We start from the raw sequence: 17458 nt of genomic DNA, 5'->3' as shown, positions 1-17458 counted from the left end.
TTTATCAAATAAATTTCATTATAGATGAATAGCAGACATTTCAAAGGTGTAAAGAACTGAAATTTAGGGCAATCAGTCAAAGAATTACTAAGAAATACTTCTTTGAAATATTTTTTTTCATTCAGGAAATTGGCCAAAAATCGTTGTCCGTTTTTCGGTTCTTTGCGGTAAGTGCCGAAATTTTTTCTAAGTTTAAAAAATAATCATATTTGTTATAAAAATATAATTTACCGGCATATTTTCTTCCATTTCAGCAATCCTTTGAAGTTTCTACACCTTAAAATCATAAAACGGCGAAATTGTGTCCCCGGCGAATATGTGCGCCCCACTCTATATGCTCCCCAATTCATCATATATATTTCAGCATATGCTTTAATTCATTCAGCATATACTGAAATAAAATGAATTAAGCATATGCTAAAATCAATAATTATGAACTTGATTACATAAAATTATGTTACAAAAAGATACACAGAAATAAAAAAAATGAAAAAAACCCAAAAAACCAAATAAATAAACAAACAAAAATCAATGTTCACACTATTTAAAATGTAAAATTAAATTCTATAGATGACCTATGACTAATATAACACATGTTATAGTAGTCTCAGAGATGACATAGACTAATTGTTTCATTACAATGCAGCAACTCTCATGTCAAAATAAGAATCAATCATCTAATACATAAATCAAATCACTTTAAAAAAAATTGATGACACTCGAGATATTACATCAAATAACCATAAAAAGGTTACATTTCATAATCTTGTCCATCAATATTGATTTTATTAATTCAGGGCGAAAATCTCAGGGCGAACGGGAATAGGGGCGAAACTACCCAAATCTGTGTTCCGAAATACAACATGTCTGCTCCCATGGATCACTCACGATTTTTATTTTTGTGCATTTATTTTTCATTCTGAACAGTAACATATTTTTTTAAACCCTCAAAGTTCTGAACAAAAAACAAAATGGGAATCTTAGAAAAAATTGGAGAGATAGAGCGGGAAATAGGCCGAACTCAGAAAAATAAAGGTTAGCAGAATTTGTTCTGAATTTAGGACAAATTTTTATTCAACTTTACACAAGTTTAACTTTTTTTCTTCTTTCTGACTTTTCAGTGTGTTTCATCGTTAAGTTTATACTTACAATTTGTGATGAAATCATGCCAAATAATCACTGCAAAACACACAAAACACACAATATTGCTATTTATCTGATATATATACAGATGGAGTATGCCAGCATCATATGGGATCCACACACTGCCAACAACATTCATAACCTGGAAATGGTACAATGTAGGGCGGTGAGGTATAACTGGTGACAACCATCGAACCACCAGTGTAACAAACTTTTTTAAACAACTGCAATGGCCAACCTTACAAAACGCAGAGCTATGAATAAAGTCATAATGATGTATCGCATAGTCAACCACTTGGTTGCAATACCAACATCTTGCTTAATTCCAACAGCAGCAACCTTAGAGGACACAACCCAAAGATTCCTTGTTCCATTTGCAAGAACACAGCTATACATGTACCAGCACTCTTTCTTCCGAAACACCATCAGATTATTGAACAGCCTGCAATCAACTACTGTAGTCTGCAACTCAATAGACACCTTCAAGTGTGAGTTGCAGTTACAAAAATGTGTTATGAACTGTTTGCGAGATTTCAATTGTACAGACTGGTTTATAACTGCACTGTAAATATTGGTTTGTCTGCACCACGCGTAAGTTCTAAAATACATTAGATGGTGGACTGAACTGCAAAGTGAAAACAGAACAAGAAGAAGATAAACTGGAGATTCACAAACATTCCTGTAAAGATTTGACATTACAATAGTAAATGTATGACGCCACAATGCAAAAGTAATCGTTGCATGAGGTCAATAGTTCAAGTATCTCAAATCTCTGGGTCAAGTGTAGCAGATTCCCAAATATCAATAAGTTTATTAAAATGGAAGCAAGTTTTCAATTCGAACCAAAAGTTGCAAACTCATACCATTGTCAACTCATACCACAAAAAAAGAAAGAATATCTGAATGTTTTATGAATTGTCTTTGCAACATATATTTAAAAGTTTAATAAAAAATTTTGATTAACTTTCTTTGAGTTAAACATATAATTGAATTTGACCTGAACTTATTTATGGATTGACCTACATTGTAAATTGATAAATCAAATCAAATATTAATTGGCACTCCCTTTTTCACCTCATCTAATTCCAGTTAAAATCTCTGCACATTACATTTGGAGAAATATCTCTTGTTACTTGTCTTGAATTTTGTCCAATGATAAGTTGATCGCTATATAAGGGTAAGGTGATGAGGCATACATACATTGTACATTGTACAAGTACAATGTAAAAGAAAAAACTGCACCATGTGCACCCAGCTAAAAATATGTCTATTAAAAAAGTTAAAAGTACTTTTTATAGAATTAGTCTCATTACTTTCAAACTGTAAATAGTGGTTAATATTTCATGATGTGTCCCCATGCTTTTATATTTTTCAGTTATGGGTTGTGGGTAGTTGTCTATTAAGAAAATCATACTTCAATTTTTTTATATGCAGTAAAACAAGTTCTCATGGTTTTTGTTGGGCCTGCAACATTTTGTCATGGAAGTGTTACAATGTTATGCTACATTCTGTTGTGGGCATCATCAACATTAGATTTTTTCATTTTTCCGTATTTTACTGATAATGGACAGTCAGACTTAGTTTTTCTTTAAAGTTAACATCATTGGCACTCATACCACATCTTCTTATTTATAATGAAGGTACAATCTGGGGTTAAAGTTTTACAGACATCAATAACTTTTATGAAACTTGGATAGAAGCTTTTTTATGATCAAAAGACATTATCCACAGCAAAATTTTTAGATTTTTTTTTTTTTTCGTTTTTTTGTATTTTACTGATAAAGTACTTAGTGTTTTTTGGTCATTAACATTTAGGTTAAGTCTGGGGTTAAAGTTTTGAAGACATCAATTACTTTATTAACCTTCATAGAATGTTTTGAAACTTAGAAATAAGCTTCTTCAAGATCAAGAAATAGCATATCTGAAGGAAAAAGCTTGATTTATAAAAAAATTACCTGTACTTTATTGATAAATGGACTTAGTTTGGATGTTCAACATAACACTTTTACACTGACAGCAGCCATCCCATGTGTGACACAGAGTTCCTTGGAACCCTTTACAAATCTTTAATTGTCCTCGCGTTGCAGGAGAATAGAAATACAGGGCATCCTTCCATCCGTCTGATTTTCATACAAAAATATATCATAAGTTTCTATCAGGAATGTCTCAGACTAGTTTGGAAATCAATGTCGATCAACTATTTTTAAAAGAGTTATGCCCCTTGGAAATATTAATTATATTGGAAATTGCATTGCATTTTCTCTCAAGCCTTAATTTCTCTAAGATATTGATAAAAAGTTTAAGTTTCTTTTTAGTTATTGCCCGTGGACAGATAAAATATATGCAACATGGGGGACATTGGAACTCTGTTCTTTTATTTACATTACTGTATGTTGTGAATAAAGCATAAAAACCATCCACACATGGTTACAATACTGTATTGTCTATATATGTTTTAATTCTAAGAATAATTATGAAAACAAAAAGTTTCAGTAATAATTGAAACATACTTTTTGATATAGATCACAGGCAATACTTGTATTGAAATCATATCCTTGCTTTAGTTAAATGGATGTATACTTTAAATTCATTTACATGATATACTTCTTTTATCTTATTAGCAACTGAGTACCATCTAGGGTTGTTGAAGGCAAAATTGGCAAAGTACAGACAGCAATTACTAGAACCTCAAGGCAAAGCTGGAGCTAAGGTAAGTTAAATGGGTAATTTTTCAGATGAGTTGAGTCCAGGGATTCATTATTTTTGGCCAAGAGGAGTCGTGAAAATTGGTATCGAAACAACTAAAGCTTCAACTCATCCTTTAACCATCTGGGTCTAAATAACTGAATCAGATTTAGATTGTATAATGAAATGATAATAATTCTTTGTTTTAAGAGGGTAAAAATGATGAACTTATACAGTATTGACGACATTCAAACTACCTCAACAATATTCGAATTTCAACTGTGTGAAAAATATGCATATAATATATTGCACAACTTTTTTGAATGCAATTGTAGATTCAGCTCATAGAATCTATGCAGTTTGGGACTCCTCTCTTTAGAAGATGGAGATTCCAGTCTAGTTTTCATGAGTCATGGACTCATCTTAGGGCAGTTCCATTTAAACATAAATGGTACCCAGGGAAGGCACTTTCAAAATGGGGTAACCATCTAGAGAGGCAAATTAAGAGTGTTTCTTACAAATTCAAATTCAAATATATTTTATTGTCAATTGAAGACGCCCATTACAGGCAGAATAATCAAGTTAAATTTGGTACAAATGATTACAATGATAACAATGATTTGAATATAATTAAATCTATGAATAAAATGAAAAGAAAAGAAAAGGACACAATAATGTATATTTATATAAATATTATATGTTTCCACATTGACAATTACAGTCATCCTAAAAATATAGAAAACTGGATTCAAATATTCTGTTTTTTCTGGTGCTGTCATAAGCACATAATAACAAGCACAATTATAAATAGCTAAATTATGCATCTGTCTTCTTAACAGTAACATTTATAACTTTACTAAGTTTCTAATAGTTGTTTTTGAACAATATTTGAATTATTAATTAAGTTGCTCACTTGATTAAATATGTGACTTTCTTCATTGGACATTAGCCAAATAAATTGTGATTGATAATCTAAATTGTGAAAATTTTTGTAACTTTTAACTATGTTTGAAATGATGGAAACTCTCTCACTTTCTAAAGATGAACATTTTAGTAGTAAGTGGAGTTCGTCTTCCACTTCTTTTTTACAAAGATTACAAATTCTATCTTTTGCCTGAAGTCCCCTGTATCTGCCTCTCTCTATTTCTAGATTATGGTTACTTATTCTGAATTTTGTCATCTGAATTCTCAGATTCCTATTGCCTATAGACAGATAAGGTTCAAAACTTCTATTTCTCTTAAAAAGTCTATATGTTCTTAGTTTATTTCCAAATGACATATTTGTTCTGTCATCGTTTAGAGATGAATACCACAACTGATTATACTTTAATTTTAGTCTGTTCAAAATAAATCTTTTCAAATTGGATTTCATATTAAAAACTTGTGATAAATCTATGTCTAAGTATTTTGCTAATGAACTCATAGAATTATACCAACTTTTCTTACTATGGTTCGATAAGGATTTTGATACAAGGAGGGCTTCAGATAATGATTTGTCCTCTGTATTTGTTAAACGTGATAAGTATAAAAACATATTAACTATAACTTCAATAAATAATGGGTATCTCCCTAGCTCACCTATCACTGCCATATTTGTGCTTCTTTTTCCTACTCCCAGTGAAAATTTACAGATTTTGGAATGCACTGATTCAGTTTGCAGTTCTTTGCATAATTTTTCAAAATAACAATCTCCTTTGTCAGTTAACTTTTTTGAATCTAAAGCGCCCCAAAGTTAAATTTGGTTTCACTGTGTGGTCAAATATATGTAGTAAAGTTTTGGGTTTATGACCTTTAAATATTTTATAAATTTTGAAAAAGGCTTTGAGTCCTCTTTTATATAGATCAAGTTTTGCCTCTGTAAAGCTTCCAGAGGTACTGAAGTTTATCCCTAAGTATGTATACTGTCTAGCTTTATCAATAGGACAATTATTCAATTTAAAAGTTGAGTGATTTATTTTTCCTGTACAATTGAAAACCAAACTTTTTGTAATTTCTAATCCCAATTTATTACAGTACAGACATAACTTCTCTAAACAATTTTGTAAGACTTCTGCTGTTTCAGATAGCAACTTACATGTTCACTGTTCTTGACACTGACCCATAGTTGAGATTTTTGAAAGTGTCTTCCCTGGGTCTTATATGTTTTTATAAAACATCCATTAGAGTGAACCCTGAATATATAATGTTCTGACTTGGAACTGTTAAGAAAGTGCATGAATCTTGTCCTGCACTACACTTATTTCAGGTATTGTTAATGAGAGCCAAATTACTACTTTTAAGCCACCCCTCCCCTATCTTAGTGGTTAGATATACAATTTACCAATATCATTCCGTCCTAAGTTGACTTCACTTTCTACTTTTTTGTGCATTCCAATACGTTGATTTTTTTATATCATTATATAATAAGAAGTTACAGATCAAGTTTGCATTTCATTCTGGTCGGCATGCCATGACTGAATTAAATTGACAAACATTGTCATGATACTTGTTCACATTCACACATTTTCATTATATGTGTTCGCATTCAAGCATTTTAATGATACTTGTTCACATTCAAGCATTTTCATGATACTTGTTCACATTCAAGCATTTTAATGATACTTGTTCACATTCAAACATTTTAATGATACTTGTTCACATTCAAACATTTTAATGATACTTGTTCACATTAAAACATTTTCATGATACTTGTTCACATTCAAACATTTTAATAAATACTTGTTCACATTCAAACATTTTAATAATACTTTTTCACATTCAAACAAATTTAATAAATACTTGTTCACATTCAAACATTTCATTAATACTTGTTCACATTCAAACATTTTAATGATAAAATTGAGAATGGAAATGGGGAATATGTCAAAGAGACAACAACCAGACCAAAGAGAAGACAACGGCTGAAGGCCACCAATGGGTCTTCAACGCAGCAAGAAAATCCCTCACCCGGAGGTGGTCCTCAGCTGGCCCCTAAATAAAATTGTGTACTAGTTCAGTGAAAATGGACGCCACACTAAACTCCAAAACATATAAATAAACTAAAATTAAAAAACATACAAGACTAACAAAGGCCAGAGACTCCTGACTTGGGACAGGTGCAAAAATGTGGCGGGGTTAAACATATTTTGTGAGATCTAAACCCTCCCCCTATACCTCTAGCCAAAGTAGAATAAAGAAATACATAGCAATACGCACAGTAAAAATTCAGTTTAAAAGAAGTCAGAGTCCGATGTCAGAATAGGTAACAAAAGAAACTAAGCAAAATGACAATGATACATAAATGAACAAAGGACTACTAGCAATACTTGTCATATTCAAACATTTTCAAAATACGTGTTCACATTCAAACATTTTAATGATACTTATAAAGATAAGGAGATGTGGTATGATTGCAAATGAGACAACTAGCCTTGTTCACATTCAAACATTTTTATGATATTTGTTCACATTCAAACATAGTTATGATAGTTGTTCACATTCAAACAGTTTCATGAAACTTGTTCACATTCAAACATTGTCATGATACTTGTTCACATTCAAACATTTTTATGATACTTGTTCACATTCAAACATTGTAATGATAGTTGTTCACATTCAAACATTGTCACATGATTGTTATGATACTTGTTCACATTCAAACATTGTCATGATACTTGTTCACATTCAAACATTGTCATGATACTTGTTCACATTCAAACATTTTATTGATACTTGTTCGCATTCAACCATTTTATTGGTAGTTGTTTACATTATAACATTTTAATGATAGTTGTTCACATTCAAACATTTTTATACGCCCGTCAAATTTTTGACGGGACGTATTATGGTATACAAATGTCCGGCGTCCGTCTGTCTGTCTGTCCGTCCATCTGTCTGTCTGTCCGTCTGTCTGTCCGGCGTAAACATATCGCACCGTAACTTGAGAATGACTTATCCAAATTTCATGAAACTTAACATAGTTGTTCCTTATAATGGTCAAACTATCTGTATACTTTTTGGTGAAAATAAGATTAAAACTTTTTGAGTTACGGGACTTAGTAGCTAAAACAAGTGTGTGTTTTTTTTCACATGTCGCGCCGTATCTCAAAAACAATTTATGATTATTGCTTAAAACTTTACACACTTCTTAGTTATATTAATCTTAAGATCTGTATACTTTTTGGTGATGATTCAAAATTTTATTTTAGAGATATTGAGTATTTTGTTAAAAAAGGGGGAGGGGTTTTTCACATGTCGCGCCGTATCTCAAAAACAGTTTATGATTATTGCTTAAAACTTTACACACTTCTTAGTTATATTAACCTTAAGATCTGTATACTTTTTGGTGATGATTCAAAATTTTATTTTTGAGTTATTGAGTATTTTGTAAAAAAAGGGGGAGGGGTTTTTCACATGTCGCGCCGTATCTCAAAAAAGATTTATGATTATTGCTTAAAATTTTACACACTTTTTAGTTATATTAATCTAAAGATCTGTATACTTTTTGGATTTGATTCAAAATTTTATTTTTGAGATATTAATTTATTTTTTTTTAAAAGGGGGTTTTCACATGTCGCGCCGTATCTCAAAAACGATTTATGATTATGGCTTAAAATTTTACACACTTCTTAGTTATATTAGTCTAAAGATCTGTATACTTTTTGGTTTTGATTCAAAATTTTATTTTAGAGATATTGAGTTTTTTGTAAAAAAAAAAGGGGGTTTTCACATGTCACGCCGTATGTCAGAAACTATTTATGCTTATTGCATAAAAATTCACACACAAGACGATGGGCGTATCATGTGCTCATGGCGCAGCTGTTTATTATGACACTTGTTAACAAATTATTTGTTATGGACGGAAGCTTTCATGTTGTACTGGCTCATTATGTTTTAAAATATTTTTCAGGGTGAAGGTTTTGATGTTATGAAATCAGGAGATGCACGAGTAGCACTCATTGGTTTCCCGTCCGTTGGTAAGGTAGGTTTTTTATAAGATGTACACTTGTGATGCATACTACATCCCATCGGTTAGTAAAGTAGCTTGTCTTAGGACAGAGGTCTTAGGTAAGTGGTAAATTGCCAATCTCTTCATTAGGGACATAGGTCTTAGAAAGTGGTAAATTGTTATAAAGTAAATTGTCAATCTCTTCCTTAGGGACATAGGTCTTAAGAAAGTGGTAAATTGGTGAATTGCCAATCTCTTCATTAGGATATACTAGAAGTAATCACTACTTTTCAATCTATATGTAAAATAGATTTTATGAAAACACCTACAAATAATAATCACAATTTTCCTTGTTAGCAAGGCAATTTTTCTGATGACATAAGTGCTTCTTGATTTCCTTGCAAGATAAGTTATATTATGACATACACACTACGATCTGCTTCTCCATTTCTTAATAAAGTAGGTTTTTAGGACATATTTAAGTAATTCTCTATTCCTTCACAGCTGGGATGTTATGCACAATTCATTTCAGGTATGCAGTATTAGTAAGAGTTTTTTCTATTCCTTTGTCCATAATGTAAACTCGGATAAGTGTGATGGCTTGTTTAGAAGTATAGACATTTTTACATGGTAGGTTCAATAATGATTCGACTGTTTAGGGTTTAGTCTATTCTGTTGACTACATACAGTCAATCAGTCTTAAAACTAATTTACTTATTATTTCCAGTCTACTCTGCTGAGTACATATAGTCATTCAGTCATTAATCAATTAACTTGTTATTTTCAGTCTACTCTGTTGAACACTCTAACAACAACACACAGTGAATCAGCTGGTTATGAGTTTACCACACTGACTTGTATACCTGGTGTAATTGAGGTAAATACTTATATAAAATGAAGCGTAAATACAATATAATTATACTTACAATAAGAGATCAAAGATAAGATTTAAGAAAATGTTGTAGACATTTTAATGATGAATGGTATATAAAAATCCCAAAGAGCTACAAAAAATCCTCTTTTTTTCCTTTCTGTACCTTATGTGGATGCTGTCAACCAGGGTTTCCAAAAAAGATATTTGAACCAGCTACCGGTAGACATAATTTTGGTCCTGCTGTTAATCTCAATTGCATTTGTAACTATAGGCATTCAAGCCAATCAGGGTAACACCCAGAAGATCAAGGACATGGAATTTGGTCACAACACATTAAAATGTTAAAGTGGTACATAAGTACTATGATATGGGTTATGATAGTCTGCAGAAATTTTTGTAAATGTTAGATAAACGTATCATATACACAGACATTACAGATTCTTGAATAAAATTCCATCAGCTGAATTAACTGCAGCCCAATTCATGACTGACATCTCAGGGATTCATTATTTTCGGGGGATACTATTTTTGTGCATTTCAAGAGTATAGATGAAACACAAATTTAAATATTCCAGGAAATACAATTTCCTATCCAATTGTACACAGAACTTGTTAAAACTACAAAAATCCATAAAACTACAATCTTTCCAAAAATAGATGAATCCATAGTAATGTAAATTGGTATTGTTTCACTGACTCAGCCCCATGCAAATAAATTTGTTACTGTATATAATGTATGTGGGTAAAAACAATTCACCATAACGTATTTCATTAAGTTATTTGTATGTTTTTGAAGAAAATGTTATAATTTTGTATTTTTTAGTATAACGGTGCAAATATACAGTTACTTGATTTACCTGGTATCATTGAAGGTGCTGCTCAAGGTAAGTTATCATATATTGTATATCATATTTCCATACATCTACATGTATATCATTCACAACAGCTCTTCTGACAACATGTCACTGCTTTATGACCTCAAGAAGACTTGACCCAACAATAGAAAATTTAACCTGTAATTAATGATGTTACAAATGTATAATTTTTGATCTAAATATATCAAGTGTTTCAATTTAATGGTTATCTTAAAAAAAATAAAACAGATTTAGCCCTAAGACAAACACTCAAATCTTTATGTTTATATACATAATCAGTTTTTCAGCATGAAGATATAAAAAAAATCAAGGCACTTGGGCACAATGTGAACTTTATTTATCTCATTCTCCATCAAATATTTATAAATTAAAATCAAAAGTTGTGGTAGACAGGTTATGGCAGTGGTCAGAACAGCTAAAGTAATAATTAATTTTTGTCATGTTTGTTTTAGGTTAAGGTAGAGGGAGACAAGTTATAGCAGTGGCGGCCAGAACAGCTGATGTTATAATTATATTTTGTCATGTTTGTTTTAGGTAAAGATAGAGGGAGACAGGTTATAGCAGTGACCAGATCAGCTGATGTTATAATTATATTTTGTCATGTTTGTTTTAGGTTAAGGTAGAGGGAGACAAGTTATAGCAGTGGCCAGAACAGCTGATGTTATAATTATATTTTGTCATGTTTGTTTTAGGTTAAGGTAGAGGGAGACAGGTTATAACAGTGGTCAGAACAGCTGATGTTATAATTATATTTTGTCATGTTTGTTTTAGGTAAAGGTAGAGGGAGACAGGTTATAGCAGTGGCCACCAGAACAGCTGATGTTATAATTATATTTTGTCATGTTTGTTTTAGGTAAAGGTAGAGGGAGACAGGTTATAGCAGTGGCCAGAACAGCTGATGTTATAATTATATTTTGTCATGTTTGTTTTAGGTAAAGGTAGAGGGAGACAGGTTATAGCAGTGGCCACCAGAACAGCTGATGTAATAATTATATTTTGTCATGTTTGTTTTATGTAGAGGTAGAGGGAGACAGGTTATAGCAGTGGCCACCAGAACAGCTGATGTTATAATTATATTTTGTCATGTTTGTTTTAGGTAAAGGTAGAGGGAGACAGGTTATAGCAGTGGCCACCAGAACAGCTGATGTAATAATTATATTTTGTCATGTTTGTTTTAGGTAAAGGTAGAGGGAGACAGGTTATAGCAGTGGCCACCAGAACAGCTGATGTAATAATTATATTTTGTCATGTTTGTTTTAGGTAAAGGTAGAGGGAGACAGGTTATAGCAGTGGCCACCAGAACAGCTGATGTAATAATTATATTTTGTCATGTTTGTTTTAGGTAAAGGTAGAGGGAGACAGGTTATAGCAGTGGCCAGAACAGCTGATGTTATAATTATATTTTGTCATGTTTGTTTTAGGTAAAGGTAGAGGGAGACAGGTTATAGCAGTGGCCACCAGAACAGCTGATGTAATAATTATATTTTGTCATGTTTGTTTTATGTAGAGGTAGAGGGAGACAGGTTATAGCAGTGGCCACCAGAACAGCTGATGTTATAATTATATTTTGTCATGTTTGTTTTAGGTAAAGGTAGAGGGAGACAGGTTATAGCAGTGGCCACCAGAACAGCTGATGTAATAATTATATTTTGTCATGTTTGTTTTAGGTAAAGGTAGAGGGAGACAGGTTATAGCAGTGGCCACCAGAACAGCTAAAGTAATAATTATATTTTGTCATGTTTATTTTAGGTAAAGGTAGAGGTAGACAGGTTTTAGCAGTGGCCGACAGAACAGCTGATGTAATAATTATATTTTTATCATGTTTACTTTAGGTAAAGGTAGAGGGAGACAGGTTATAGCAGTGGTCAGAACAGCTAAAGTAATAATTATATTTTGTCATGTTTGTTTTAGGTAAAGGTAGAGGGAGACAGGTTATAGCAGTGGCCACCAGAACAGCTGATGTAATAATTATATTTTGTCATGTTTGTTTTAGGTAAAGGTAGAGGGAGACAGGTTATAGCAGTGGCCACCAGAACAGCTAAAGTAATAATTATATTTTGTCATGTTTATTTTAGGTAAAGGTAGAGGTAGACAGGTTTTAGCAGTGGCCACCAGAACAGCTGATGTAATAATTATATTTTTATCATGTTTACTTTAGGTAAAGGTAGAGGGAGACAGGTTATAGCAGTGGTCAGAACAGCTAAAGTAATAATTATATTTTGTCATGTTTGTTTTAGGTAAAGGTAGAGGGAGACAGGTTATAGCAGTGGTCAGAACAGCTGATGTAATAATTATATTTTTATCATGTTTACTTTAGGTAAAGGTAGAGGGAGACAGGTTATAGCAGTGGTCAGAACAGCTAAAGTAATAATTATATTTTGTCATGTTTGTTTTAGGTAAAGGTAGAGGGAGACAGGTTATAGCAGTGGTCAGAACAGCTAAAGTAATAATTATATTTTGTCATGTTTGTTTTAGGTAAAGGTAGAGGGAGACAGGTTATAGCAGTGGTCAGAACAGCTAAAGTAATAATTATATTTTGTCATGTTTACTTTAGGTAAAGGTAGAGGGAGACAGGTTATAGCAGTGGCCAGAACAGCTTATTTTATAATTATATTTTGTCATGTTTATTTTAGGTAAAGGTAGAGGGAGACAGGTTATAGCAGTGGTCAGAACAGCTAAAGTAATAATTATATTTTGTCATGTTTACTTTAGGTAAAGGTAGAGGGAGACAGGTTATAGCAGTGGCCAGAACAGCTGATGTTGTTATCATGATGTTAGATGCCACCAAAGGAGAAAAGCAGAAGTATGTATTGGTAAACTATTTTACTTCAAACTTGTATATATAATCTCCACCTAAAATAAGAAAGCTAATTAATACCCTTGGTCCCAGGGGAGAATTGCAGTAAATTGACTTTCATATTCAACCTGTTCATCAAAAACCAAATTTCTAATATCTTTATTTATATAATACAAAGACTTCATGTTTAGTTGTGACTTTCTGCTTGTTTTCAATCCGTATACTGAACAGCTTATAATTATGTCTTGTAGTCAAGAAGAGCAGTTTAGCTTTTCACATTATTTGTGTCAGTCACCATCAAATGTTAAAATTTTTAAAATCTTCTCAGAATTTAATTGGAACCAAATTGTTCAAAGTTATCCCATCAGTGTAGGCCAGTTTTAAAAAAGAATGGAGGGCCATATGATCCTGAAAGGAACTGCTCTTGCAATCATGACTACAGACAGGATGGTCACAAATGAGTTAAATATGTATGGTTGTATTTATTTTTAAGGGAACTATTGACAATGGAGTTGGAAAGTGTTGGAATCAGATTAAACAGAAGAAAACCAAATATATATTTCAAGGTAAGATAGGCAACAGTAATGGTAAGCATTTAAATGGTAACAAATAGTTTTTTTATACTTTAGATGCCAATGGTCTGTTTTTCAGATACTTTAGCAATAGGTCAGATATATATTACATGTATGGAATGATTGTAAGGTGTCCTTGTCCGTCTGGCAGGGTTCATCTGACCTTGACTTCATTTTCATGGTTCATTGGTCAAGGTTAAGATTTCATGGTTAGGTCTGTTTCTCAGATACTTACTACATTTTGTGTATGGAATGATTGTTAGGTGAACATGTACATCTGGCAGGGTTCGTCTGACCTTGACCCTCATTTTTATGGTTTATTGGTCAACATCAAGTTTTATACGCCTGTTTACGGGACGTATTATGGTATACCGTTGACCGTCTGTCCGTCCGTCTGTCCGTCCGCCTGTCCGTCTGTCTGTCCGTCCATCGTCAACATGTCGGACGTAACTCAAAAAAGCTTTAACCAATATGCATGAAACTTTGGTGAATTGTTTATATCTATTGACGTGAGCTCCCTTTCGTTTTTTATAAATTTCAGATTTACCGTTTCCTAGTTTTGGGGTTTTATTCATTAAAAAAGGGGGGATTTTCCAGTTTTCCGCAATAACTCAAGAATGCTTTCACCAACTTGCAAGAAATTTTGGTGAATTGTTTATATCTATTGACATGAGCTCCCTTTTGGATTTTTATAAATTTTAGATTTAACGTTTCCGAGTTACAGGGTTTTATACATAAAAAAAGGGGGATTTCCCAGTTTTCGGACAATAACTAAAAAATGCTTTCAGCAGTTCTCATGAAACTTTGGTGAATTGTTTATATCTGTTGATGTAAGCTCACTTTAGAATTTTATAAATTTTAGATTTCGCATTTCTGAGTTATGGGGTTTTATTCATTAAAAAAGGGGGGATTTTCCAGTTTTTGGACTATAACTCAAAAATGTTTTCAGCAGTTCTCATGAAACTTTGGTGAATTATTTATAGCTATTGATGTAATCTCCCTATTGATTTTCATAAATTTCAAATATGACATTGAGAAGAAATTGAACTTTATTTGTTTATAGTCTGACAACAGATTTATTAAGTATTGCGTAACAGCACAGTGTATTGCACAACAGCAAGAAATCTTTAATTGAATATAAATTCAATTCATATAACCAATTTCAAGTTCTCTGACTACATTTATTCAGAAACCTATAATATGTCAAATATTTAATTACAATCCAAATTCAGACCTGAATCAAACTTGAACATTGTGTCCATTTTTGCCCCAACTGTTCAGGGTTGGACCTCTGCGGGTGTATCCAGCTGCGCTCAGCAAAGCAGTTTATTGTGATTAGGTATGTTTCCCGAATACTTTAAACAGCAGGTCAACTTTATTTTATTGTATTGAATGATTGTCCATCAGGCAGGATACAACTGACCTTGACATCATTTTTATGGATCATTGATAATGTTAGTAGTAAAACTGTTAGCATACAATTTAATCATGATCAATAAAGCAATTGAGATACATTTCAGTGTGTGCACCCTTGTTTAAGCTTTGCTCACAATACTTCTGGTTGAATATAAGAAAGAAGTATATGTTGTATGATTGCCTATGAGACAGCAATCAGCCAAAGACCAATAGACAATGATGTAAACTGCAGGTGACTGAAATGAACAATGAGCAAAACCCATACTGTATAATAAGCTATAAACACTGTTTAAATTTCATGGAAGAAAATTTACTGCTCCTAGCAAACAGTACATGGTTAATTTAATGTAAATTTTATGGGAAATTGAGTACTTTTGAAAATCATTCCAACTTTTAAAGTTACGATCATTTTCTTTTATGAATTTTATGATGCACTTAGAAAAGTAAGGGATAACAATCATAACAAATAATTATATATAATATAAAATATGCAAACCTTCAAAATAAGTTATTTGAAACTGAATATTTTATAGAAGAGTTTCATAACTATCTTAACAACAATATTTAACATCACTTACATGTTTGAATCATTTAAATTTTATTTTATTTCAGCCGAAAAAAGGTGGAGGAATATCATTTAATTCAACATTAACGCTGACAAAATGTAATGAAAAATTATGTCAGATGATTTTACATGAATGGAGTATCCTTTGAAAATTTAAAACAAAAAAGGTTTTCTATCACCTTGCATTTTTCATATCCATGCTTAATGATCAGAAGTATTTGTAACAGGATTGCTTCCCTTGAATAGTAGATACTTCGCCAGCCGTAATCGGTTGAACTAGCAAAGTACTTCTTTAGCTCAGTCACTTAGAGCGCTGACTTGAAACTCAGGAGTCCTGGTTCGAGACATTTTATTTTCTAATATGAATCAAGCTCTCCAGTTACAATTTAACTTTACAGCAAGTTTTCTAAACAATTTGTTTTTTTGGTACTTGGATTATAGTAATATAAATTAAGTGATTAAGTTGTCAGGGTATGGTGAAATGTATAACAATTCACAAATTTTAACATATGGTTTTAAGATGGGGAAAAAGTGTCATTTAGTGCTACCTATGCAATGACCAGTGCTCTTGAAAATTGCCATGACAGTCAAAATATGCAAAGGTCAGACATTTTTAATTGTATTTTGATCTATTGATTTCACTTGACTTCTGTGACCATTGTCCTTTGTAGAAATGATTTACAGAGGGTTTTCTGCAAATAATCCTCATTTGGATCTGATGGCCAATAGAGGTAATTCTTTATTCTAATTGGCCAATTTTCAAAAATCTTCTCTGAAACTGTAGGGCCAAATGTTTTGAAAATTTATTCAGAGAATTGATAATTAGAAAACTATCTACAACATATCCTCATTTAGAGTTGATCAGGTGCCAAATATGGTGGCACATAGTTCTCATGAAACCCTATAGAAAATCACATTTAATCTTCTTTCTGAAACTGTTTTCAATTTTAATCAAACTTTGGAAAATGATGTATGGACAGTCCTCCAGGTGTGTGATTCTATCTTCTAGCAGTCTCAAGTTTATGTGTATTCAAATTCAAGATGTCTGATGAAAAGTGTGCTGTGGCTTTGTATATTTTCAGCTTTTAAATTTTTAACTATGGTAAATACTATTTTTGACAGTGTAGCTTTGAATGGAAATTAACCAAGAAACTATATAAATAAAAGAAATAATTGCAAACTCCACCTCACACACCTAGCATGTAAAGTGGAAATTTGTCTACCAAATATTTTTTCTTTAACATTGAAACAGAAATTTTTAATGCTGAAATATTATTTAGAGATGACTGTACATCAGATGAATTTGTAGATGTTATACTGGGAAGTCGTGTATATATGCCTTGTATATATGTAAGTAAACTACATTTGTTGATTGATGGAATGGTCTGTCGTTATACACTCATTGATATGGATGGATGATTTTTTTTAACAACCAATATACAATTTTTCAACCATTTTGATCATGAGGATATGATACTCATATGAATTATGCTACTAATCAAAGCAACTTTTAATTGCTGCAATATTTAAGTTGTAGCTTTCTAAAAGAATAATATTCACTTGAATATGTGGTACTGTGTTGTAGTGACTATGTATGGAGATTC

General features: G+C 32.0%; 1 protein-coding gene across 1 annotated transcript in view; it reads left to right on the top strand.

The window, feature by feature from the left end:
• Window positions 1–850: 850 nt before the first annotated feature.
• The window catches only part of LOC127709557 (GATOR complex protein NPRL3-like), a 58481-nt gene continuing 41873 nt past the window's right edge, over window positions 851–17458 (top strand). Inside the window, exons 1-9 of the mRNA XM_052215162.1 lie at window positions 851–1035; window positions 3765–3853; window positions 8717–8788; window positions 9543–9632; window positions 10453–10513; window positions 13217–13307; window positions 13795–13867; window positions 15902–15992; window positions 17107–17204. Of these exons, the coding sequence (XP_052071122.1) occupies window positions 972–1035; window positions 3765–3853; window positions 8717–8788; window positions 9543–9632; window positions 10453–10513; window positions 13217–13307; window positions 13795–13867; window positions 15902–15992; window positions 17107–17204 (729 nt within the window). The 5' untranslated portion in view covers window positions 851–971. The remainder of the gene's footprint in view (window positions 1036–3764; window positions 3854–8716; window positions 8789–9542; window positions 9633–10452; window positions 10514–13216; window positions 13308–13794; window positions 13868–15901; window positions 15993–17106; window positions 17205–17458) is intronic.

The sequence above is a fragment of the Mytilus californianus genome, unplaced genomic scaffold (assembly GCF_021869535.1).
Source record: "Mytilus californianus isolate M0D057914Y unplaced genomic scaffold, xbMytCali1.0.p SCAF_7, whole genome shotgun sequence".
In the NCBI taxonomy this organism is placed as follows: domain Eukaryota; kingdom Metazoa; phylum Mollusca; class Bivalvia; order Mytilida; family Mytilidae; genus Mytilus; species Mytilus californianus.
The sequence above is the reverse complement of the archived record's forward strand: the minus strand, read 5'-3'. Positions and strand labels throughout refer to the sequence as shown.